This window comes from Myxocyprinus asiaticus, chromosome 33 (assembly GCF_019703515.2).
Source record: "Myxocyprinus asiaticus isolate MX2 ecotype Aquarium Trade chromosome 33, UBuf_Myxa_2, whole genome shotgun sequence".
In the NCBI taxonomy this organism is placed as follows: Eukaryota; Metazoa; Chordata; class Actinopteri; order Cypriniformes; family Catostomidae; genus Myxocyprinus; species Myxocyprinus asiaticus.
Window position 1 is genome coordinate 34,542,654 of NC_059376.1, and position 26,776 is coordinate 34,569,429.

Sequence of the window (26,776 nt, forward strand, 5' to 3'; positions counted from 1 at the left end):
CCTGGTTAAGGTAAGTGAACAGGCCATACCCCCCAGACCCACATCCTTTTTCTCTGTCTCTCTCCTTTTCTCTCTAGGAAGTCACATTTGACAGAATCAATTATTGAGTAAGCTTGGCACAGTGGGGTACTTCCACCCTCAGCCACACAGTGAGGATCAGAGGGGCGAACAGCTGCGACTTCCCTACCAGCCAAGCAGCACATCGGCCCATGTGCTTCATTAAGCCCCTGTCCTTCCCTCATCGACCATCGACATCTACCTGTCCACATGACCCCATCAGGAACCGAGATGCCACATGATGACATCACTTGAAGAACTCCTTCTCATGTGCGTCACTACCGGAGACAGAAAGACCTGCCTCCGTAACTCCTCGACATCGACTGCCTACACACACACCCTAACAAACATGTTCTTCCCTAATGACTCCATCTGCAAGTTTCCCAATCCACCAAATGACTGCATTTCTCTCCAAACACATCTCGGTCCCTCCTCCCCAGCGCTCCATCAGCCTGAGCTCAAATCACACGTCGCGCAGCACTTCAAACAAAGCCCTCTTAAATTACAGCTCTCATACACAGGTTGTCACACAGGACTCGTGAACATGCTGTCCTGAAAACTGGTGTGACCTTTGGTTATGCCATAGACTACTATGTGTGCGTGTGCATATGAGGTGGGGTGTGATTTTGTTCACTAATTCACTATCCATTATGGCTTCATTTATGATCAGTACATAAAATTCTAAATGTAAAAAATAAATGAAAGGGGTAATATTAATGTTAGTGCACAGCAACCACTGTTTCCATAGCAAAAAACAGGGTAAATGAAAGCTGTTGAGTAAATCTTGGCTGAGATTTATTAATTAAAAATCCACTATAAATCCACTAATGATATAACACAAATCCAAAGCAAATCCATGTTAACAAGCTTAAGCTTCTATAATACTTTTCAAAAGCCAATGATTCCAAAAATATTTATTTGACCACAACAAAATGAAGTTATGAGATATAAATTATTTGTGTCCAAAATAAGATATGTTATGAGTCCACAGTTGGGATTTACTGATTTGATTACATTCCATTAGGTATCATGTAAATAAATCTAATTAAATAAATTCATTATTTGCAAGAAACAAGACTCATGAGCAATACTAACCAGCATCTGATTTTATAGCAATATCTGGGTTCAATGCATGTTATGCTCAATCGATAGCATTTGTGGCATAATGTTCATTGCCACCAAAAAAAAAACATCGACTTGTCCCTCCTTTCCTTTGAAAGAAGCAAAAATCAAGGTTACAGTGAGGCACTTACAATGGAAGTAAATGAGGGCCAATTTGTGGAGGGTTTAAAGGCAGAAATGTGAAGATTATAACTATATAAAAGCACTTATATAACTACTGTATTATTTGAGCATTAAAGTTGTTTAATTTGTAATTTTTGCAGTAGACTACCAAAATATCCATGATTACATGGTTGCATCATCAAACTGGATAAAACTTTACACCGAAAAGGACATTGCTAGAAATTAATATTTGTAGTAATCAACATTATGCCACAAATGCTGTCGATTAAACTTCACCTAGACCTGTAATATTCCTTTAATGCACTTTTTATTTAGCCATTGAGCTTACTAAATATTGTGTCATTAGCTTTTTGGTTTTGCCGAGTCCATTTTTATTTGTGGTTATCAACATTATGCCACAAATGCTGTTGACTGAGATTAATTTGTATTAAACATTTCTTTAAGTTATATCAGGGCATAAATATCAAGATACATACTGAATATTATCAGAAGGCTGAACAATATAAAATATATAATTTATTTAGCTATCTCGCACAGCCCTATTAGTAACTGATTACCACTGGCTAATGATGACATCAAATCCAAACAATAATGAGTCTAAAAAATACATTTAATTACACGGTTGATCTATCCTTGTAGCACACTTGAATATTTCTTCCATAGGGACATGTTCTTCTCCTTTCCCTATGGGACAGATTGCAGTTGCTTTTGTTTTCAGGCAATACCATGTCATTACAGAACCATTAGCAGGGCCTCCATCTCTTCAGCCCCCCGAAGCTCTCAGCCTAAGAGCGAGGGATGTGTGACCATATGCTTCAAATTCACCTTAAGTGATCACAGACACTGACCCCTACATTATGTCGTAAGTGACCTATTAGGTACATGAGAGAGCCGAGTCCAGATAGATGCTATAATTTAATTTAACATGCACACACACAAACACACTTGCACACTGAGTCACGCTCTCGCAAATGAAAGGGGGAATGCACAATAGCATATCAATCAGCATAGACGGGCACATTTCCATGATATCACAGGCCGCAATTGCTCACCCTTCTTTATTAAGCTGATGTACAGCTTGTAACATTAAGCATGTTGGGTTCTTAAAACAAACATCAGTATGCAAAAAACTACAAACAAACGTTTTGTCACGTGATCATCGGATGGGCGAGCTCTAATCCCTCCTATTCAACAAAAGTAAAGGATTTCTGTCAATTGAGAGCAGGGATAAACATATGCTGACATGTTACTGAATGTCTCTACATTTGAATTGATGCCTCTGTATAAGGCTCAGATTGGTTCACACTTTACAGCCCTCGCCTGCATAGTGTGAGAAGTTTCTCTTTTTAGCATGCATAATCATTAGGCATTTATAAAAAATAAAAAAAGGAAGAATTTTTTAGACGTCTCAGTAATAGACGACTTTGATTTAGATCCATTTTAAATTTAACATCAAATTATCCATCATAGCTAATTTAAGCCTCTTAATAAATAAATAATTAGACTCTTTCCAAGTATGTGATCAGAGATGGCAAGGTTTCTCACATCTAAGTAGCATTAATCTTATTTTATTCAATCAGAATTTCCCCATAAGCACATACTGTGCTCTGCCTGACTATGGCTAGTCTAACTTAATATCTTAGTCTATCTTACTTCCCTTAACATAACATTAAAGATTAATAAAAATAAAAAAAGAGAGAGATTTAGACCACCTGTGACAACACACTGGACTACAGAAAGTAATTTACTTTTCTTTATTCTTTACAGTTAGTCACTGAGTAAATCAACTGTACGATGCATTACGAAACGAGCCACATTAATTCACTTTGAAGTCTATAATCAATTACACACGGCTGAATACCTCCTGCGGGGAATATGTTGTTGTATGTGTATACCTCTCCCTTCTGCTGACAAACTAACCAATGACAGTTTACATGCGTCTACATCATCAGTAATCAGTCTGACAGATTATTAATTAACCCAAGAAATTCATACAATGAGCTTACAAGGGTGATTCTTGTAACAAAACATAAACCTCTTCATAAACAGGAGATACAGTACTGTAATTACTATAATTTGTGATGCTACAATAAAAAAAATACCCTTTTCACCCTATGCCTAACACATGTCTTTTAACCCTGGGTTAAGCAACATTTCACGTAAAGTAATTTTCAAAGGTAGTTAGCACCACATTTTACTCTGGGTTTTTAAGCACTGGCAACATTTCCACAGACAGACAAGTAGTTATTAAAATCGCAAGCCGCAAGCTATACTTATCCAAACAATGTTAGTAACATTCTAAATATGTAAATAAAAACATTAACCCTGGGTTTACATATGTACATTTTAAGATATCAAAACCATTATTAATACTGATGTCCAATTCTTGAACAAATCGTTCTTTTGAGCTGATTCTCAGCAAGTAACCAGTCGAGCCGGTTCACGAAATCGAACTGAATCGAATTTTAGTTCCGAGTTAATGATGCAAGGTGCACAGCTGAAGTACTTGTACTGGCTATTTCTTCAAAAAGCATCGTTTACGACAGAAACTTGCACAGAGCACAGACCAAGCACCGTTCACAAACCAAAACAGTCCAAAACAATTTCAAAACAATATAAAAGAAAAAATAATTTCCAAATAATAATAATAAAAAAAAACAATGTAAACAATGACGCGCTTACTGCCTCCTCCTCCACGTGACGCATGACCTTACCAACGAGCTTACATCATCCCTCTCATGAGCGCATGTCACAGAGATGTACGGAAGCGAACATTTGTAGTTAAAAAGTATATAAGTATTGTTTTTTTTCTCAAAATAATTAATCGTTTGTGTTCAGAAGAACTTTATTTGTCGACTGGAGTCGTGTGGATTATTTTGATGCACCCTAAATATGCATTTTGGACCGTCAAAAAATGGAGTACATTCACTTGCATTGTTTAAAGGAGGAGACCTGAAATGAAATCCTAAAAGTCTTAAATTCTGTTTTGATGAAGAAAGAAACTCAGATACATCATGGATGGCCTGAGGGTGAGTACATTATCAGCAAATTTTCATTTTTGGGTGAACTATTCCTTTAAGTAGGCATTTTTACTCAGTGATGTTACTAATGAAGTTACCAATATATTAGATCCCTTGTTGTGTTTGTATGTGATGAACATTTTCGAGAAATCTGAATTTCATCAACTTATGTATCAGCAACAACATACTAAATGCAGACTACTAGTAGCCTGAGTCCTCAGACCGAGTTCATAATGAATGAGTTGGACTCATACATTTGCAGGGTTGGGAGGGTTACTTTTGAAATGTATTCTGTAATCTGTAGTGGAATACATGCTGTAAAATGTAATTTGTAATGTATTTTTCGTTAGATTACTCAAGGTCAGTAACATATTCGAAATACTTTGGATTACTTCTTCAGCACTGGTAGATTTTTTCACTTGTTTTGACTATTAAAAACTCTGCCAGTACAGTAAGACAAAATACATGTTAAAAATACTTTCTCTGAAAAACCTAAATATCATATGCAGTGTTGTTTCTAAAACAAGATAAATCTAATTGATCTTGTTTTAAGGATTTGTAGATATTTTTACAGGAAAACAATACAAAAATGATTATCAAGAATATGATTTTTGCCCTAATATCAGAGATCTTACTAGAAATAAAGAAATTATGATCCAATGTGAATTTTCTTGATCGTGCCTGGTAACATGTGCATGTAAAATGGCTAGAAATAGCATTTTAGCTTAGCGTAAAGCTGACAATTTACACAAGGTTTATTTCTATTGCTTCTGCTCCAAACTTACTTCAAACTTACTTCTCTGTCTGCTCGTATAAATGTAACACATCATAAGAAAGTGTTTCACCACTGTTCAAATGCACTTTGGATCGCATCATTTATATGTATAAATGTTTTCCATCTGAAAGGACTAAATATTAAATTAAACAAATGACAATAAAATGCAAAAGTAATCTCTTCAGTAATCAAAATACTTTTTGAATGTAACTGTATTCTAATTACCAATGATTTAAATTGTAACTGTAGTGGAATACAATTACTTATATTTTGTATTTTAAATACGCAATCCCGTTACATGTATTCCGTTACTCCCCAACCCTGTTCATTTGCACATTCCTGCAAAGTCCACGAGACCGTAGGGTGTCCCATTTGACATTTTAGTGTTCAGAAGAGTGCTCACGAGCGCCCCCTTTGCACCCTCAATGCACCCTACGGCTGAGCCCACATCAGTGCTCCACAGTGGTCTATTATCCAACAGTCCCTGCATGCTGGAGGAAAAATCATGGTGGACGAGGCAATGTTAATTGATTTCAATAATCGTTTTTTCCTGATTGTCAGTGACGGATCACTTGCTTTTCTAAAGAAATGTGGCTGTGTGTATATTTTATAATGATTTTTGCAATTTATGGCGTTGTGTGAGACGTATGTTCTTTCTATACATTTGACTGTTTTCTAAGCACCTGTCTGTAACCATTCATGTGTCTGAATCTGTTTATGTGTTATTTAAATATTCAAACAATGGGGGTTTTGTTGTTGTTAAATTTGAACTTTGTTTTTCAGAGGGTCTTGATTAGGAAATATGTCTAATGCTTTATTGTGTGTTGCTTGGAATTATTAAATAAAAACAAATATCCAAGAATTAGTTTAAAGTGTGATCCTTTACCATATCTATCAATTTCATGACTTTTCAAATAATAATTCGTAAAACTGCATGTATATGAAAAACATAATGTATAGCGTTTGGTTCGAGTCCACCTTAGTCGAGTCCAAGTCAAGTCCGAGTCTTTAAACAATCTAGTCCGAGTTCAAAAGGGGCCGAGTTGGACTCAAGACCGAGTCCATAACAGGCCAAGTCCGGGTCGAGTCCGAGTCCAAATGATTTTGTTCATGAATCTGAATTCAAATTGTAACCATAAACTCAACATCAATACTTTAAGCTTATTTTAAACTTCACAACTAAGAAAAAACAACTGTCAATATAAATGTAACAAAAACACCTCTGTTGCATTTCATATATATATTTTATGATTAGTATCCTGCTGAACAAACTTCAAAGTGGTTTAAGAATGAAAGCTTATGCTTTAGGTGTATGAAGATAAAACTGTCCTTCAACACACTTCTCATTGCGCTCTGTTGACATTTCAGTTATTTGTTGCTTTTCCCCTCCACTTAAACATAGAATAAAGAAAGTGAAAGCTGCGTTAGTCATAACAACCAATGTTATGTTTTGAATTTTTATTTAGTTTTTATTTCTACTTCATTTTCAATTTGTCCTTTCATTTTAGTTTAGTTTTATCCAAAATGATCCCTATCTAAAGAAATAATAGTCTAAACTTAGATTTCTTTCTTAGTCTCTATCTACCGACTGGTTTGGGAAAATAATGAGTCAACACATTAGTAATTAGCACTTGCTGAGAAGTTACATGTCACGATTTGACTGCAAATGCTACATCCAGAAACAATGGAAACACTGCTAATATTAGGGCCATTTAACACAGACATGATTGTCTGGTTAATTCACGGAAAACGGCACAATAGACCTTATTCACACTAGTGCCATCTTTGATTTTTAATGGGAATGACAATGAGGCTGTGAGGGATAGACTTAGAGTCTCTTCAATAGGCTGGCTGTACTGCAGTTTAAAGTGTTTTTGGATTGTTCCGCGGACAAATCAATGATAAAATATCTGTCCAAGAACATTCAGTATACAAAGAACTTCAGACAACATGAGTTGTGGAAAATCAGATGTGATCTTTATACAGCTTTATACTGTTTTTGCTATTGAAGAGATGGTAAGTCTATCCCTCACAGCCTTGTTGTCATTCCCTTTAAAATCAAAGATGGGGCTAGCATGAATAAGGTGTATGTGGGGCAGTTCTAGGCACTGCTTGTGCACCTAAAACCCTTATGCATCCGTGTGTTATTGTTTTAAAAAAATAAGAGGGATCATAAAAATGTATTTAGTACTACCTTGAAGAAGATATCTGACAACAGATACTCACATATATTCCACAAGACAAAATAGTAACTGCATTTAAACAAATTATCCTGTTCAAAAGTTTACATTCCCTTGGTTCTTAAAGGATTAGTTCACCCAAAAATGAAAATTTAGTAATTGTTTATTCACCCCTGTGTTGTTATAACCCCATATGACTTTCTTTCTTTCTAAACTACTGTACATTCTTTGGTTTCCCAGCATCTTCTGCACATTTCGGTTCTTCCCAACAGTGGCTATATGATATAGACATCCAGCTTTTGACACTTAGGACAATTGATGGACTCATCCACAACTTTTACAAAAGGTGCAAACATTCACTAATGCTCAAGACAAGAAGGCAACACAAGAATCAAGAACCAAGGGGATGCAAACTTTTGGTTTGGATGATTTGTGTAAATTAAAGTAAATTATGTTTAATGTAGCTTTTGAAGCGCAGTACTACATAAAATATATAATCTTTTATCTCTTATATTTGTATACATTCTAAAAGGGGTGTGAAAACTTCTAAGCCTAAAACAGGATCACAAAATGAAACACGTATGACAATAAACACCCCTATTATTATAACTTAATTGAATAAAAGGTAATCAGCAATGCGTATTCACACATGTCTTCATTTGAATGTTTAAGTGTGAATACCTTGTCACTGTTGTTAGAATTATGTACTAGAGACATTATTACGTAACGACTTAAAAGAACCGATCATGTTTTTAACCGGTTCATTAAAACAAACTGTCCGAAAGAACTGGTTAGCGGAAATTAATCGGACTTCCCATCACTAATAATTAATTACTAACCCAGGGTAAAGTATAAACAGTGTGAAACATGGAACAAGATAACCCAGGAATGCATACATACATGGTTATAAAAGACCCTAGAGGTTAGCCATTTCAAATTAGAAAAGGCCATACAGTTGAAGTCAGAAGTTTACATACACTTAGGATGAAGTCATTAAAACTAATTTTTTAACCACTCCACAAATTTAAAATTAGCAAACTATCGTTTTGGCAAGTCGTTTAGGACATTTACTTTGTGCGTGACACAAGTAATTTTTCCAACAATTGTTTACAGACAGATTGCTTTACTTTTAATTGACTATATCACAATTCCAGTGAGTCAGAAGTTTACATACACTAAGTTAACTATGCCTTTAAGCAGCTTGGAAAATTCCAAACAATGATGTCAAGCCTTTAGACAATTAGCCAATTAGCTTCTGAGAGGAGGTGTACTGAATTGGAGGTGTACCTGTGGATGTATTTAAGGCCTACCTTCAAACTCAGTGCCTCTTTGCTTGACATCATGGGAAAATCAAAAGAAATCAGCCAAGACCTCAGAAAAAATTTGTGGACTTCCACAAGTCTGGTTCATCCTTGGGAGCAATTTCCAAATGCCTGAAAGTACCATGTTCATCTGTACAAACAAGTATGCAAGTATAAACACCATGGGACCACGCAGCCATCACACCACTCAGGAAGGAGACGCATTCTGTCTCCTAGAGATGAACGTAGTTTGGAGCGAGAAGTGCAAATCAATCCCAGAACAACAGCAAAAGACCTTGTGAAGATGCTGGAGGAAACAGGTAGACAAGTATCTATATCCACAGTAAAACGAGTTTTATATCGACATAACCTGAAAGGTTGCTCAGCAAGGAAGATGCCACTGCTCCAAAACCGCCATAAAAAAAGCCAGACTACAGTTTGCAAGTGCACATGGGGACAAAGTTCTTACTTTTTGGAGAAATGTTCTCTGGTCTAATGAAACAAAAATTGAACTGTTTGGCAATAATGACCATTGTTATGTTCGGAGAAAAAAGGGTGAGGCTTGCAAGCCAAAGAACACCATCCCAACCGTGAAGCATGGGGGTGGCAGCATCATGTTGTGGGGGTGCTTTGCTGCAGGAGGGACTGGTGCAATTCACAAAACAGATAGCATCATGAGGAAGGAAAATTATTTGGATATATTGAAGCAACATCTCAAGACATCAGCTAGGAAGTTAAAGCTCGGTCGCAAATGGGTCTCCCAAATGGACAATAACCCCAAGCATACCTCCAAAGTTGTGGCAAAATGGCTTAAGGACAACAAAGTCAAGGTATTGGAGTGGCCATCACAAAGCCCTGACCTCAGTCTGATAGAAAATTTGTGGGCAGAACTGAAAAAGTGTGTGCGAGCAATGAGGCCTACAAACTTGACTCAGTTACACCAGTTCTGTCTGGAGGAATGGGCCAAAATTCCAGCAACTTATTGTGAGAAGCTTGTGGAAGGCCACCCAAAATATTTGACCCAAGTTAAACAATTTAAAGGCAATGCTACCAAATACTAATAAAGTGTATGTAAACTTCTTACCCACTGGGAATGTGATGAAAGAAATAAAAGCTGAAATCATTCTCTCTACTATTATTCTGACATTTTACATTCTTAAAATAAAGTAGTGATCCTAACTGACCTAGGGAATGTTTTCTACAATTAAATGTCAGGAATTGTGAAAAACTGAGTTTAAATGTATTTGGCCAAGGTGCATGTAAACTTCTGACTTCAACTGTATATTGCCCTTTTCTGATTCCAAAAAACCTTGTGCATTGTCCCTGTCCATGGTCCTGAAATGAGTTAATATGTCTAATGAATTACGCTGTGTAATATAGAAGACGTGTATTTGATAAGTTAAAAAGAACAGAAAAATACATGAACTTTTACTATATATTTTATGTAACAACAACTTCTGTAAGTTTGGTACAATAAATGGACATATTTTGAGGGAATTGGAAGAAAATGTATGACAGTTTGAACAAGAGCAAACCATTTATAGCTTCAGATTAGAAGAAAACGCATGCTTTTGTATACACATTTGACAACAGTGTTACATGCTGTCAACACTGTGTGTGTGTGTGTGTGTGTGTGTGTGTGTGTGTGTGTGTGTGTGTGTGTGTGTGTGTGTGTGCAGGTTCGGGTGGTTTACAGAACATTTTTTAAGTTACAAACTCGTAATTACAAGGGTATTATGCTATAAATGTGGTTTATGAGGACATTTCTAGTGTCCCCATAATTCAAATCACTTAAAAAACACACTAAACTATGTTTTGTTGTAAATGTGAAAATGCAGAAAGTTTTTTGTGAGGGTTAGGTTTAGGGGTAGGGTTAGGGGATAGAATCTATAGTTCGTACAGTATAAAAATCATTATGTCTATGGAGAGTCCTCATAATGATAGCTGCACCAACGTGTATGTGTGTGTGTGTGTGTGTGTCTGTGTGTGTGTGTGTGTGTGTGTGAGGGGCAGGGCGTGTTTTACCGTTCTGGAAAAAAGGATATGGCCACTCTGTTATCTTCTTTGCATACTTCCTAACGATGTTGTCCTCCCCGAAAATGAAGAGCGATCTGTTGACGGTTAAGCAGTTCTGTCGGACTGGGATTGGGTTGTACAGGGCCATGGTTCGGGCTCGCTGCGCTTTGGTTTGTTTGAAAGCTGGTGAAATACCACCTGTGGATACCGCCGGAGCCTCTCGGTTCCGACTGCGCTCCGACCCCCCATCCCCGGCTCCCAACAGACCGGGAACATCGTCTCCGAACCGAGCCATTCTGTGTGGGGCAAAAACAGAGAAATCTTAGCACGTGGAAAACAAGGCTGAGTGTATTTCAGCACAGTCAACAGCTGCAAAAAAAAAAAAAAAAAAAAAAAAAAAAGGGTGCAATCACATCCACGTGGTATCGAAAATAACCATCCAAAACTTCAAGAGTTTATCGTAACCTCACAGGTTCGGTGTTTTTTTCTATTTTTGCCACAGGATAATTAGACGAAGACTGCGTCATCCTCCAACATGCGCAACACGTACCTTTTTCCAAACAGAAATCCCTAAAAGCGCCAAGACACCAAAAGTGACATTACCTGAAAGTAAAATGGGGAATAAAACGGTTTATAATCCGAATGTCCAGTCGTACATCCCATTAAGATGTTCTTTTTAACAGGAGGAGAGCAAATACTTTGCTGAAGAAAAGTATAAATCAGCACTGTCCATGTTCTTGTACTAAAGCGCTATGTTAAAACTAAAAAGCCATCGTTTTTTTATCCCTCAGGGTCTTATTTTCAGTCCTCCGTCACTCTTCCATCTCATTTATGTTTTTTTTTTCTTCTTTTTTTTTTTTTTTTTTTATCTTGCAGCGCATCAACCACAGCGCTCAACAAGCTCCATCTTCACTGTGTGTGCGGAGAGGCGCGAATGTTGTTTGTTTAAGCTTGGCACGCGCACCTGGCCACCCCTCACCGAAGCGCGAACGTGTTTAAGCGCGCTCTCTCTCTCTGTGTGTGTACTCCGATCATGATTCGCTTACGTGAATTACTCAATCCCCTGCATCTACGGCAGTTCGAACAAGTTAATTCATGTTTTCCTTCAAAGGTTGGTTAATGTACCGTTCTCATATTTAAGTCAACGAGCGTTTAAAAGGTTTAAAACAACCTTTTCATCTTATTTTGTTAATGTGGTCTGGCCATTAAAGGGATAATTCACCCCAAAATAAAAATTATCTCATCATTTACTCCACCTCATGCAATCCCAGAAGTGTGTGACTTTCTTTCTTCTGCAGAACTTTAAGATTTTTAGAAGAATATCTCAGCTATGTTTTTCCATACAATGCAAGAGAATGGTGGCCAAAATGTAAATATATATATATATACACACAGTTGTGCTCAAAAGTTTGCATACCCTTGGAGAATTGGTAATATATTTACCATTTTTAAAGAAAACATTGAGCAGGCAAAACACATTTCTTTTATTTCTTATGGGATTCATATTCAACTGTAGGTTATAACAGAATGGCACAATCATAAAACAAAACATGGCAACAATGAAAAAAATGAAATGACCCCTGTTCAAAAGTCTGCATCCCCTTAGTTCTTAATACTGTGTATTGCCCTCTTTAGCATCAATGACAGTGTGCAGTCTTTTGTAATAGTTGTCTATGAGGCCCCAAATTCTTGCAGGTGGTATAGCTGCCCATTCGTCTTGGCAAAATGCCTCCAGGTCATGCAAAGTCTTTGGTCGTCTTGCATGAACCACACGTTTGAGATCTCCCCAGAGTGGCTCGATGATTTTAAGGTCAGGAGACTGTGATGGCCACTCCAGAACCTTCACCTTTTTCTGCTGTAACCACTGGAGGGTCAACTTGGCCTTGTGCTTAGGGTCATTGTCGTGCTGGAAAGTCCAAGAGCGTCCCATGCACAGCTTTCGTGCAGAAGAATGCAAATTGTCTGCCAGTATTTTCTGATAACATGCTGCATTCATCTTGCCATCAATTTTCACAAGATTCCCTGTGCCTTTAGAGCTCACACACCCCCAAAACATCAGTGAGCCATCACCATGCTTCACAGTGGGGATGGTATTCTTTTCACTATAGGCCTTGTTGACCCCTCTCCAAACAAAGCGCTTATGGTTGTGACCATAAAGCTCTATTTTGGTCTCGTCACTCCAAATTACAGTGTGCCAGAAGCTGTGAGGCGTGTCAAGGTGTTGTCAGGCATATTGTAACCGGGCTTTTTTGTGGTCAACTTGACCATGCAGCTAATTTTTGTTCAAGGATCGTCATATTGTGCTCCTTGAAACAACCACACCGTCTTTTTCCAGAGCAGCCTGTATTTCTCCTGAGGTTACCTGTGGGTTTTCCTTTGTATCTCGAACAATTCTTCTGGCAGTTGTGGCTGAAATCTTTCTTGGTCTACCTGACCTTGTCTTGGTATCAAGAGATCCCTGAATTTTCCACTTCTTAATAAGTGATTGAACAGTACTGACTGGCATTTTCAAGGCTTTGGATATCTTTTTATATCCTTTTCCATCTTTATAAAGTTCCATTACCTTGTTACGCAGGTCTTTTGACAGTTCTTTTCTGCTCCCCATGGCTCAGTATCTAGCCTGCTCAGTGCATCCACGTGAGAGCTAACAAACTCGTTGACTATTTATACACAGACACTAACTGCAATTTAAAAAGCCACAGGTGTGGGAAATTAACCTTTAATTGCCATTTAAACCTGTGTGTGTCACCTTGTGTGTCTGTAACAAGGCCAAACATTCAAGGGTATGTAAACTTTAGATCAGGGCCATTTGGGTGATTATGATTTAAAAAGGAGCCAAACAACTATGTGATAATAAATGGCTTCATATGATTATATCCTTAAATAAAAGACAGGTTTTTTGCATGATCAGCCATATTTTCAAAATTAATGCCAAAATTCCACTATTTCTGCAAGGGTATTCAAACTTTTAAGCACAACTGTGTATATATAGGGTTGGGAGGGTTACTTTTGAAATGTATTCCACTACAGATTACAGAATACATGCTGTAAAATGTAATTTGTAACATATTCTGTTAGATTACTCAAAGTCAGTAATGTATTCTAAATACTTTGGATTACTTCTTCAGCACTGGTAGATTTTTTCACATGTTTTGACTATAAAAACTCTGCCAGTACAGTAAGACAAAATACACATGTTAAAAATACATTCTCTAAAAAACCTAAATATGCAGTGTTGTTTCTAAAACAAGATAAATCGAACTGATCTTGTTTTAAGGATTTTTAAATATTTTTACAGGAAAACAATATAAAAATTATTATCAAGAATATGATTTTTGCCCTAATATGAAAGGTCTTACTAGAAAAAAAAAAATTATGATCCAATGTGAATTTTCTTGATAAAAAAATATGATTGTGCCTGGTAACATATGCATGTAAAATGGCTAGAAATAGCATTTTAGCTTAGCGTAAAGCTGACAATTTACACAAGGTTTATTTCTATTTCTTCTGCTCCAAACTTACTTCAAACTTACTTCTCTGTCTGCTCGTATTAATATAACACATCATAAGAAAGTGTTTCACTGCTGTTCAAATGCACTTTGGATCGCATCATTTATATGTATAAATGTTTTCCATCTGAAAGGACTAAATATCAAATGAAACAAATGACAATAAACCGCAAAGTAATCTCTTCAGTAATCAAAATACTTTTTGAATGTAACTGTATTCTAATTACCAATGATTTAAATTGTAACTGTAGTGGAAAACAGTATTTATATTTTGTATTTTAAATATGTAATCCCGTTACATGTATTCCGTTACTCCCCAGCACTGTGTATATATATATATATATATTCTAGTTGGGAACTGTGTTAGAAGAAAGTACAAATGTCAACATTTAAGTCAACATGAAATCAAAATTGACCATATTTACTTTCTTAACACACATTCCTGGTTTTATTATAATCGGTGCATGTTATTCCAAAGGAAAAAACACCATTTACTCATTTTTCATCTAGAAAGAAATTAGCAAAATTGAGAAAACACTTTATTTTTCATTTTTTCGTTTCATATAAGAAATAGAAAAACAGGAATTCAGCTCGATTTTTCATACAAGTGCTTAAAATAAGTGTACAATCTTATTATTTGATTTGCACAAGTGGATGGACATAACACGCCCATTTCTACCGATTGGTTAAACCTGCTATATCATCTGTCCTTCCTCATTCCTTTTCTTCAGAATAAAAGCCTTTTCACAGGGGACATGGCACGCGCTAAATCACCGCAAGTTTATTACATAGCCTACATTGAGGACAGCTTTTTTTATAGCCAATGTGTTGCCCACATTGCAGTTTCAGGTGCACACATTGCCATGGCTACTGTCAGTAAGGACTTTATTTTGCCCAACATGTCTAGCTGTATACCTTTTATAAAGTGAAATATCGGTGGGGGAGTAAATTTGTGTCCATATAGTCTATGTGTTATACAGAACAGATTGAACCTTACATTTTTAATGGCTACAAATATTTTTCATTCTATTTTTAGGAATCAACAACTAACCATGAACTGATTGAATAAAATGACTCCCTTATCTATTATGCAGTTGTCTCTATATGATCTACATACAGGCAAGATGTTACCTTCACTATATGTGTTCAACCATTACGCAATAAAATATTACTTATGGACAGCAAATGTGTTTAAATCTTAATGGGAATTAAGTAAAATAATTGTTGTACATGATTAAGGCTCTTCTAGCCGCAATGTGATTATGTTTTTTAATATTATTACCCCATTTTAATAGCCGGTCTTAATAATATTAGGCCTATACTCCATGTGAGTGCCATGGATTTTTGGCTTGATGTAGCCTACCAGCAACGTGATACTCTAAAACTAGGTGGGATTAATGGGCAACACTTTTAATACACTTTTGATGCATTACATTTACCTTTCTGATACAAAAAAAAAAGTTTAATAAAATAGATGATCAATTACTCAGATGATCAATAAACTAGTGATCATGCTTTGAGTGTGAGGGGGCCATTTTCAGGTTCAAGTGGGTAGGTTTAATTATTTTATATTTATTTATTTATTTTTATTATTATTTTATTTTTAATAATCCAAGCAAAATGCAACTGCATGTCAGTGAAAGTAAATGAGGAACAGGGCACGCTTGGTTGCCTCGGATAGGTGGTAAGTATAGAACTGCGTGCGGCTCGCGCCCCGACAATTAACTTGACACTTGCCGAATAAAGACTAAAATGCAAAAGGTGTAACTACGAATGAAAAACTGAAAGTGAGAATAAAATAAATAGTAATATAGTACATGAACAATGAGGGCTGAGCCCTTGTGTCCTTTATACTCCTCAAAACTATAACGATGTCCTGGTGAGGCTTATTCACATCTGAACATTTATAATTCCCATTATGTTTCCCCTGCAATTATTGGCTTGATTTAATTATCATTAATAACTACAACAATAATGACCAGATAACAAAGCTTATTTAGTTACAGTTAGGTCTGTGCACAGCATCCCAATTCATAATTTTCCTTTTCAAAATAAAAAAGCACTGCCACCCCATCCCACGGTGACAAAAGCACGTTGGTGCGTTCAATGGTTGTCGTATCCAGGTGTCCATTGCTTGATGAGATTGCAATAAACATGCAGCAGTCAGAAGTTTTTCTAAGAAATATTAATGTTAGAATCTATCTACAAAAAAATCAGCAAACTTGAACTTGATAAACTCTTATTTTCTATGAACTAGGTTGAGGAAGAACAGATGACGGTGCATGTTGACCAATCAGTGGAAAGAGGAGTGTCAGGCAACACGTGCAAAACAAATATTCAAGTTATGAACTCGATTTATATGCATGAATGAAAAATTAGGTTTCTTGTTTTTGGCTATTTCTTTTTAAATTGAAAAACAAGCAAATACAACATAACTTGCGATGTGATAAATAGAGATAACGGGAACACGATAAATGAACGGTTTGTTAGTTATTTCGTTTTGAAGACAAATACAAAAAAACGAATTATCCGAAGGTACACGGACCCCACACCTTTCAGCCCTCCAAACCTCTCACAGTGGATAGTAAAGTCTTTAAAGGCAATAGGGCATAGAGATGATCACTTCTGAATAGAACGCACCCACAGGTGGCATGGAGACCTGCCCCTTTTAATTTCAATTGGTGAATTTCCAATATATTTAGCTTTTTATTTGGGAATAAATACACATAAAAGTTTGTGTGTGTTTTTTTTTTTTTTTTTGTTTTTTTTTTGCACTTAAAATATCTAGAAATCATTATTTTAAGAACAATTCCTCTTACGGGATTTAAGGGATGTCAATACACTGCAACCTTGCAAGCATTGTAAAGACTCCTTATCAATCACAACAGACACCTGTATCAAGTGATTTCAGGCAACAACACAAGTTTTTAAAAAATATCTCTAATCTTGGAGCTTCTCGTTCAGATCAGTTTGAGCTGAGAGATAATTGGTGCTTAAAAGTCAATGTTCCGGCACGCCTGCAAGTTCTACTGACAGACTTGCATGCGAGATTGGGCCCGTTGGCCTGGTAACAACACAATTGATGCCAAGAAACAAGACAAGACATTATCAGTTGAACAAACCTGCTGGAATTGAGAGATATTTCTTCAGGTGTAATGTATGCTGCATGTGTCATTTAAGCACCCAGTTTTAAGATATGAACAATTCCACAACATTTTCAAATATTTTCCCCTTTTTTTCTCCTCACAAAGAATACAAGTAATACACTCATTTGGAAGCTAATAACTGCACTCGACAAATGTGAGGCAAGACAGGGAGGCATTGCGTTCTGTCACTTAATCTGCTTAAAATTAATGAGCAGAACATTTTAAGGGCCAGAGAGGACCTGCTAATAATAGTCAGCTGCAAAATGAGAGATCTCGTAGAGCAGGGAAAATATAGATGCAGCTAATATAAATGATGATGGGAAATGCAATAGTCCAATGACCCAGTACATCATTCTAGATTGAGGTAATTATCGAAATAGCAGTACAGCAAGATGGATGAAAATAGACTTCTCTCCTTTTTTCTTACTCCCACGTTATTAGAAACAAATGATTTAGAAAACACAAAATATGTGCAGATGGAATAAAATGTAAATACAGTTGGTGACTTTCTATTTAATGTCTTTGAGCATCTCCAATCCCCTTCAGGGAATACCTGTCTGGAACCTTGCGACCTTTGCCCAAATTATAGACATGTTTGGATAGTGAGGTTAAAACCCAGTTGAAATGAGTTAGTGGAGAAGTATATTTCAGCAGGTGCCTTATATAGAGACCTACTATAAATAAGCACGTACACAGACAGAAATACTCTGTCTCCCTCCAGAGCTGCCATCCTCAATGGCCAATTACTCAATACAATATTAAAGTACAGTTCTGCTCCATGGAGGGGGTTGAAAAGATGGGTGTATGTGTGTGTGTGTGCAAGGGTGACAGAGTGAGAGAAAGTGTAGTGTGAATGTGTGTCAGAATGAGAAAATGAGAGAGAGAGAGAGAGAGAGAGAGAGAGAGAGGGAGTGAGAGAGAATGGGGGAATGAAAAAAGCAGGGAGGAAGTACTGTAGCATATGCATTCACCAAATGTCAACACGTCTTCATAATCATCTGTTGGCCTTATGTCTTATGGAAAGCATGGGAGTGGCCTAAGCAGAATACAGATTGACTGTGCTCAGGGAGAGGAACTAGATCTTTTAGTTTACTTTCCAAAGAGAAATGGTTCAGAGTGATACATTGTGCAGGCAGACCAAGTGTGATCTAAATGTGAGCCCAAGAGAAATTGTTCAGATCAATATTACATAGGAAATTAAAGGAATAGAGAAGTTTGTCAAGAAGCAAAATCTTCACACATCACTTTTCCACACAACAAAGCTTCAAACAGGACCAAACACCCCATACAAGCATCATAAAAGTAGTCCATATGACTCATGCGCTATATTCAGAGTCTTTTGAAGCTTTACAGTACAAAAGCTTTATGTGGGGAACAGACCAAAATGTCAATTATTCACTGAAAATTAAGTAAACAATGACAGAATTTTCATAATTAGGTAAACAAATCCTTTAAGATCAAACGTGACTACTTTCTATAAAGTACTGTATATGTATTGTCACTATAAACTTAATGACAATCAAAATCATTTAAAAATACGTAATGTCTAGACTGGTAATTGCCTCTCTCATAGTCTTTCTCCCTCCCTCTCACTTTTTCTGTCCTGCGGGCCTCTGTTTCATCACGGAAAACACCTCATTAATTTGACAATTCTTTAAGCACCTTAATCCAAGGTAAATATGTACACCCTGACCTCTCTGTTTAAGTTTTGTGCTACAATTCCTACTAATTAAAAGCTAACTAAAAGGCATGAACCTACAAGACATCTCTGCTCCCACATAATATAGTGTCCTTGTCATCCTAATAGTGGTCTCCATGGTGACTGTACAACTTTGAATTTCTAATTTGTTCATCCCGTTGTTGGCTACACAGGATTCACTCAACAAAAGACACTTTTCGCAGCTGTAATCTAATACACACTCAAACACATTGCTCTCATGTCACATTGCCCCTTCAAAACCAAAGACACACACTAGGTGTGACATACAGTAGATCCTTGAAACTCCAAATGTCCAGCCAGCAAAGGATGATCCACACACTCACTTACAATGCAACTTTGTTCTGAAATCTATACATTCAGCTGACAGTCTATCCAGATTGTGAAGCATACTTCATTGCATAACCAAAAACACACAACATATTTTCCCCTAATAGCTGCTATTAGACAGTCATGTCTGATACTGATACAATGAGCCAATATATTTTCAGACTGTGGAGGCGGGGGTGTGATTGAGTACGGATCTGTGGAGAGTGAGGTCCGGGAAAGCTGAGTGGTTAAGGATTTACACCTGTGCTAACACCTGTTTGTATTCCCAGTGAGCTGTGACACTGAGATAAAAGGGGAGGAGATGGCAGCAGACAAGAGGAGAGCTGATCTTCCAGCAGTGTGTGTGTGTGTGTGTGTGTGTGTGTGTGTGTGTGTGCGCACGCGTGTGTGTGCGCGCGTGTGTGCGTGCGTGTGCATTTGGGAGCGTTCTGCTGAAAAGCATAAAGTTTGTGTGAATAAAAGACTGTATTTTGGAACAAAGTACACCGTCTGGCTTTGCTTGAGGAGGCCGTCCAGCTGGCAGAGGACCACTTGTTGGCATATCCGAGAGATGGCGATTCCTTTTCTCTCTCTCCTTTCACTCTCTCTCTCTCTCTCTCTCTCTCTCTCTCTCTCTCTTTCGCTTCCCCATCCCATAATGTTCCTGTCCCTACCCCCCAGTGACAGGGGGGTCATTCTCCTGAAGCTGGCTCCCCGGACCCGGGGGGTTTCTATTGCTCCGAACCCCTTTGTTTCTGTTCCCCCTCCTTGCCAAGTTGGTAAATCCAGGGCCGTAGGTATGGAGGTAAGATCTGGGCCGGTGTGCTGACGCTGCAGGGAACTGGGACACATTCAGGATCAATGCCCGGTGATGGATGTGGGGCCATGGGTCTGGGTTCCCGACGTGTCACTAGCCACCCCCGATCGAGCAGGGATGTACCACATACCAATGAGTATCAAAGGGGGTATATACCAAGCCTTGGTGGATTCGGGTTGTAATCAGACTTTGATTCACCAAAGCTTGGTTCAAGGTGAGACTTTGGGTACAGCATGCCGGGTGAAGGTGAGGTGTGTGCATAGGGATATACACGAATACCCTTTAGTGCCTGTTACTGTTCAATTCCAAGGACAAAAACAAAGAATAGAGGAGGTGGTTAGTCCACGCCTCAACCATCCGCTAATTTTGGGAACGAATTGGCCAGCATTTCAGACATTATTAAGGGGAATGTGTGCAGATGGGTCCTGCAATACTGTAATTTGGTGTGGGATTTGTGTAGTGCTGGCTGGGGAGGCATTGACCCCATGGGGGATTTCCCTCTGGAGCAGACAACAGACGAGTCTCTCAGGCACGCCTTTGACCAAGCGAGCGTAATTGATGGTCAAAAGTTTTAGCCCGGTGTTGCGCTCTCCTATCCATACATTCAATTATTAAAGATAGGTTGTATCAAGTGATGCAGGACACTCAATCAAAAGATATAACCCAGTTGTTTGTTCCGAAAAGTCGCCGGGAAATGTCATCCAGGCGGCTCATTATAATCCGATGGTGGGACATTTAGGGCAAGATAAGACACTGAACCATCTCATGGCCCATTTTTATTAGCCAGGCATTCGTGTGGATGTACGCAGGTGGTGCGCTGAGTCAGTTGGTGAATCCACCGGCCACTCCAAAAGCACCATTACGCCCTCTTCTGTTGACCGACCTCCCCTTCGAAAGAATTGGCATGGACCTCGTCGGGCCATTAGAACGGACGGCATGAGGGTATCGCTTTGTACTAGTCTTGGTGGATTATGCAATGCGATACTCTGAAGCTTCAGCACGCAGTGTTGCGGAGACACTCTTTAAAATTGTCTCCCGAGCTGGGATTCCAAAAGAGATCCTAACTGATCAAGGCACCTCGTTTATGTCACCTATACTCCGTGAACTTTACGAACTACTGGGGATTAAGTCGACATCCTCAGAAGGATGTTTGTGTGAATAAAGACTGTACAGGTGCATCTCAATAAATTAGAATGTCGTGGGAAAGTTCATTTATTTCAGTAATTCAACTCAAATTGTGAAACTCGTGTATTAAATAAATTCAATGCACACAGACTGAAGTAGTTTAAGTCTTTGGTTCTTTTAATTGTGATGATTTTGGCTCACATTTAACAAAAACCCACCAATTCACTATCTCAAAAAATTAGAATATGGTGACATGCCAGTCAGCTAATCAACTCAAAACACCTGCAAAGGTTTCCTGAGCCTTCAAAATGGTCTCTCAGTTTGGTTCACTAGGCTACACAATCATGGGGAAGACTGCTGATCTGACAGTTGTCCAGAAGACAATCATTGACACCCTTCACAAGGAGGGTAAGCCACAAACATTCATTGCCAAAGAAGCTGGCTGTTCACAGAGTGCTGTATCCAAGCATGTTAACAGAAAGTTGAGTGGAGGGAAAAAGTGTGGAAGAAAAAGATGCACAACCAACCGAGAGAACCGCAGCCTTATGATTGTCAAGCAAAATCGATTCAAGAATTTGGGCGAACTTCACAAGGAATGGACTGAGGCTGGGGTCAAGGCATCAAGAGCCACCACACACAGACATGTCAAGGAATTTGGCTACAGATGTCGTATTCCTCTTGTTAAGCCACTCCTGAACCACAGACAATGTCAGAGGCGTCTTACCTGGGCTAAGGAGAAGAAGAACTGGACTGTTGCCCAGTGGTCCAAAGTCCTCTTTTCAGATGAGAGCAAGTTTTTTGTATTTAATTTGGAAACCAAGGTCCTAGAGTCTGGAGGAAGGGTGGAGAAGCTCATAGCCCAAGTTGCTTGAAGTCCAGTGTTAAGTTTCCACAGTCTGTGATGATTTGGGGTGCAATGTCATCTGCTGGTGTTGGTCCATTGTGTTTTTTGAAAACCAAAGTCACTGCACCCATTTACCAAGAAATTTTGGAGCACTTTATGCTTCCTCCTGCTGACCAGCTTTTTAAAGATGCTGATTTAATTTTCCAGCCGGATTTGGCACCTGCCCACACTGCCAAAAGCACCAAAAGTTGGTTAAATGACCATGGTGTTGGTGTGCTTGACTGGCCAGCAAACTCACCAGACCTGAACCCCATAGAGAATCTATGGGGTATTGTCAAGAGGAAAATGAGAAACAAGAGACCAAAAAATGCAGATGAACTGAAGGCCACTGTCAAAGAAACCTGGGCTTCCATACCACCTCAGCAGTGCCACAAACTGATCACCTCCATGCCACGCCGAATTGAGGCAGTAATTAAAGCAAAAGGAGCCCCTACCAAGTATTGAGTACATATACAGTAAATGAACATACTTTCCAGAAGGCCAACAATTCACTAAAAATGTTTTTTTTATTGGTCTTATGATGTATTCTAATTTTTTGAGATAGTGAATTGGTGGGTTTTTGTTAAATGTGAGCCAAAATCATCACAATTAAAAGAACCAAAGACTTAAACTACTTCAGTTTGTGTGCACTGAATTTATTTAATACACGAGTTTCACAATTTGAGTTGAATTACTGAAATAAATGAACTTTTCCACAACATTCTAATTTATTGAGATGCACCTGTATTTTGGAATGAAGTACGCCATCTCCCACTTCCTCATTCTATGAGAACGAAGGGATTTGCTACACAGACCAAACACTCAATAGATGCAGAGTGCAAGATAGAGAACTGTACATTTCTCTGATGGTACAAATGGATGATTAGCAAGTGGAAAGTTAATGCATTTTATTTGACTTCAAGGAGAAATGTTGTTTTGTGCAGATAATTGCTGTATTTAAAAATCCTGTTTTCACAGTTCAACTCAAATGTTATTTGGGGTTGAATTAATCCAGGTAGGTGTTCACATCAACTTCTTTATTGTAACATTGCAAGTGCTTTATTGACTTTGAAAGGCAAATAACCTTTAAACCTTTCCATCAACAGTACATTTCACACATTCACTGCTTGATGTCCTCTGAGCATTTCTGGGTGCACTGATATAGAAATGCCAATAGCTGATTATTATTTTTATGTTACAATAACAATATGATGGCTGATATTATTAATCTATACTGTTTTGTCTTTTGTTGTGTTTTTTTAAGTGTCCACAATGACGCTCCAGTCTAGAATTTTACAAGTAAAATCGGACATTACATATTTATAATGTAAATTAGGGAATACAGAAAACTGCACATTACTTTTTAAAAACCTGGCATAAAATAAAGATTGTACTTATGAACTGGGGGAAAATATGTCCTGAAACCATCTGCTGTCAATTCCGACAGATACCAATAATTTAAAGGCAATTGATATTATCTGATCCAGAATTAGACACCAATATGTCATTCAGCCCTACTTCAGTGAACTAAACATATACGCTGTCCCTAACATTGAGCATTAAAAAACAAAAATAAAACTTTTTCGACAAGAAAAAAAAAAGCACACACACACACACACACACACACACACACACACACACACACACACACCGTTACTGTCTTGGATGTTTCATGCTAAATGAGCCTGTGTACCTTCTGAGATAATCGCCTTAGAAATGTCACTACACAAAGCCCCAACGAGAACACTTGATCACAACTAACAAAGACTAAACAAAGCCCATCTATTGGATCACTGCAGTATCTCAACCAGGCCCTAATTCAAGAAATTTGGCTTGTGTTTTCTGTGCTCTGTTACCTAGCAACAGCCTCGTCTTCTCCTCATCTCACTGACTGGGCTGTAACCATAACTCAGGCTTACATAAACCCCATATTCAGACAATGATCTCTTTTTGGTGTACCATAACTGACTGCCACTTGGTTGACAGCAGTGTACACGTATTGTGCAAATCTGCATAAATATATCCATTTATGCGTTTGTATTTGTGAGATACCTGAGTTTGAGATCACACACTTGTCTTCACCTTACTATGCAGTGATGCAGAAATGCTTAATTGCATAGGGCAAGAGGAAAGACTATCAACAGCAACATGAAATAGGATATTAATTGTTGTACGTGATCTCAGTACATCATCACCACAACATGTAATCAAATATGACAGCAGCGATCATTTGAAGTGATGTGTACATTCATCCATAATCAGAGAAGCTTTTTCCTTGCCTTGTACATTTAAAAAATATCTCAGATATAAGATAAAGTGTAATTAAGTGTAAACCCAAGCCTGAACTCTGATGTACTGTAATTGTTTACCTGGGTGTGAGGTGACACATCCCTGGTGTATATTGTACTAAGTATGTTGAATTATTCAGTAGAAATATAAGAATGTTTAATACAGTATCTTCTCTGTCATGCTTCTTCAGCGTGACATACTACAATATAAACACAGTCTAGTTAGGTATCATCTCTCGTTGCTTTGTAACAATTATTTTGGCATCTAGGAACAGTTTTACAATACAAGTCTTACATAACATACAAAAACATCTCAAAGCCAGTTTTTTTTCTGCTGTATTGGTGTAAACATTTTTGGTTTCTTATTATAAAAAAAAAAAAAAAAGAAGAAGAAAAAAAAAGTAAGGCACCTGTTACTTACTCATGTGAACCGTTTCATTGCTTGGACATTGTGAGAGTAGACAGACACTTAGCTCTATCTAGTGGTAAGAGCTTGCACAACAGCATAAAAGGAAAACCCTAGTGACTTTTCATTTCAGAGGACTTGGAAAAAAGGGTGCAAATCGTATGGACTACTTTTATGGTGCATTTATACGTAACATTTTTCGAGCTTGCTAGCGTCCATTACCATTTACTTTCATTGTATAAAAAACAGCACATCTGAGGTTCTTCTAAATATCTATTTTTGTGTTCCATGGAAGAACGAAAGTCTTATAGGTTTGTAACTACTTGGGAGTGAGTAAATGATGACAGAATATAGTATGCATTTTTGGGTGAACTACCATTTAATATGTGTGGAAAAGAGAGGTAAAGTTACAAAAAGAACAACTGAACTTCTATCATGTTTTGGATATGTGCCATAATACTGCCATTTTTATATATATATATATATATATATATATATATATATATATATATATATATATATATATACACATATGTAATGGTAGCCAGCTGGTACATGATAGCTGTGCAGTGTGTAAACCTCACTCTCCTGGCCTTAAGCGACACACTAGCGACCGAGGCTAGAGGACATGGCTTTTCTAGCCTCCTTGCTAGCGCATCCGGCTCCCATGCCTGGAATTGCCAGATTTGTTTTCTACACGGGTCAGGTCAGTAGGACCTGTGACACTGGTGCCATGACACGGTTGGGAGTGATGTTTAGGGAGGTGAGTGTAACGGTAGCCAGCTGGTACATGATAGCTGTGCAGTGTGTAAACCTCCCTCTCCTGGCCTTAAGAGAATCACTAGCGACTGAGGCTAGAGACTATGGCTTTTCTAGCCTCCTTGTTAGCGTGTCCGTCTTGCATGCCGGGGATCGCCATATTGAATCCCGCTCAGGGCGGGTCAAGTAGGACCGGTGACATACAATGGTAATACAATGGTATTCTTGGCAAAACCTTGGAATATCATATATATAAATATAATATTCATTCAGTACCATGGTATATACTGTATAAAAGTACCACAGTGATACCATCTGATACCCTCACTGTATCATACATCCACAGTCTTTTTCTTCAGACTACAGTCTAGAACCAGTCCATTTAACTAGCAACACTTAAGTCAAAAGAAATGCATGAAGCAAGATTAGTAAATAAGAAAATGCTTTCAGACTCATGCATGAATGAAACTTATTTCTAATTACTAGGGGCTACTCAAAAACAGGACTGCATGAAACCCTTTGACCAAAAATATGCTATTCTAACAAACTCTAAAAAGCTCACTCTAGATCTTCTGGTCAAAGCTGATCAAATTTTAGTACTTATATTTCTGAGATTAAATAATCCATCTCCATAATATACATTTTACTGCTCTGATTATTCAAATGAGGTGAAATTTATGCAGTTATTCATACTGTCATCTAGAGAGCAGATTTCAGCAACATTGTAAATTACACTTCCTGCACAGTGACCATTCAGAAGCCTCCCTCAAGTGATGGCCCTGGCAGGGTTTACCGGAGGTGCAGAACCCACATGGCGGGGGAGGATGGATGGCACGACTGGCTCTCGCCCCGCTGGCAGAGAGAAGGGCGTCAGGGGCATAAATTCAGGGTAGGGACAGATGGGGCTGTGGATGAAGAGGAGGAAGGCTGGTAGTGCTGTGTGTGACTTTGTGTGGGTCAGGTTTTGCCTACATTATGGGGACCAGCCAACAGTCCCTACAAGGAAAACAGGCTAATGAACATGCTAAATAATGTCTTAAAGATAATGTAAAAATGCAAAAAAGTTTGAATGAGGGACAGGATAATGTTAGTGGAAATAGCAGTAGCTCAGTATTAAAGGAATAGTTTGCCCAAAACTTTTAATTCTCTCTACATTTACTCACCTTTATGCCTCTCATCTGTCTTCTGCAGAAATCAAAGATATTTTCATAATCTGTCTACGT

General features: G+C 37.9%; 1 protein-coding gene across 1 annotated transcript in view; it reads right to left on the reverse strand.

The window, feature by feature from the left end:
• The window catches only part of LOC127424478 (voltage-dependent R-type calcium channel subunit alpha-1E-like), a 171,280-nt gene that overhangs the window by 125,472 nt on the left and 19,032 nt on the right, over positions 1-26,776 (reverse strand). The window contains exon 2 of the mRNA XM_051669745.1: positions 10,624-10,890. Coding sequence (XP_051525705.1) covers positions 10,624-10,890 — 267 coding nt within the window. The remainder of the gene's footprint in view (positions 1-10,623; positions 10,891-26,776) is intronic.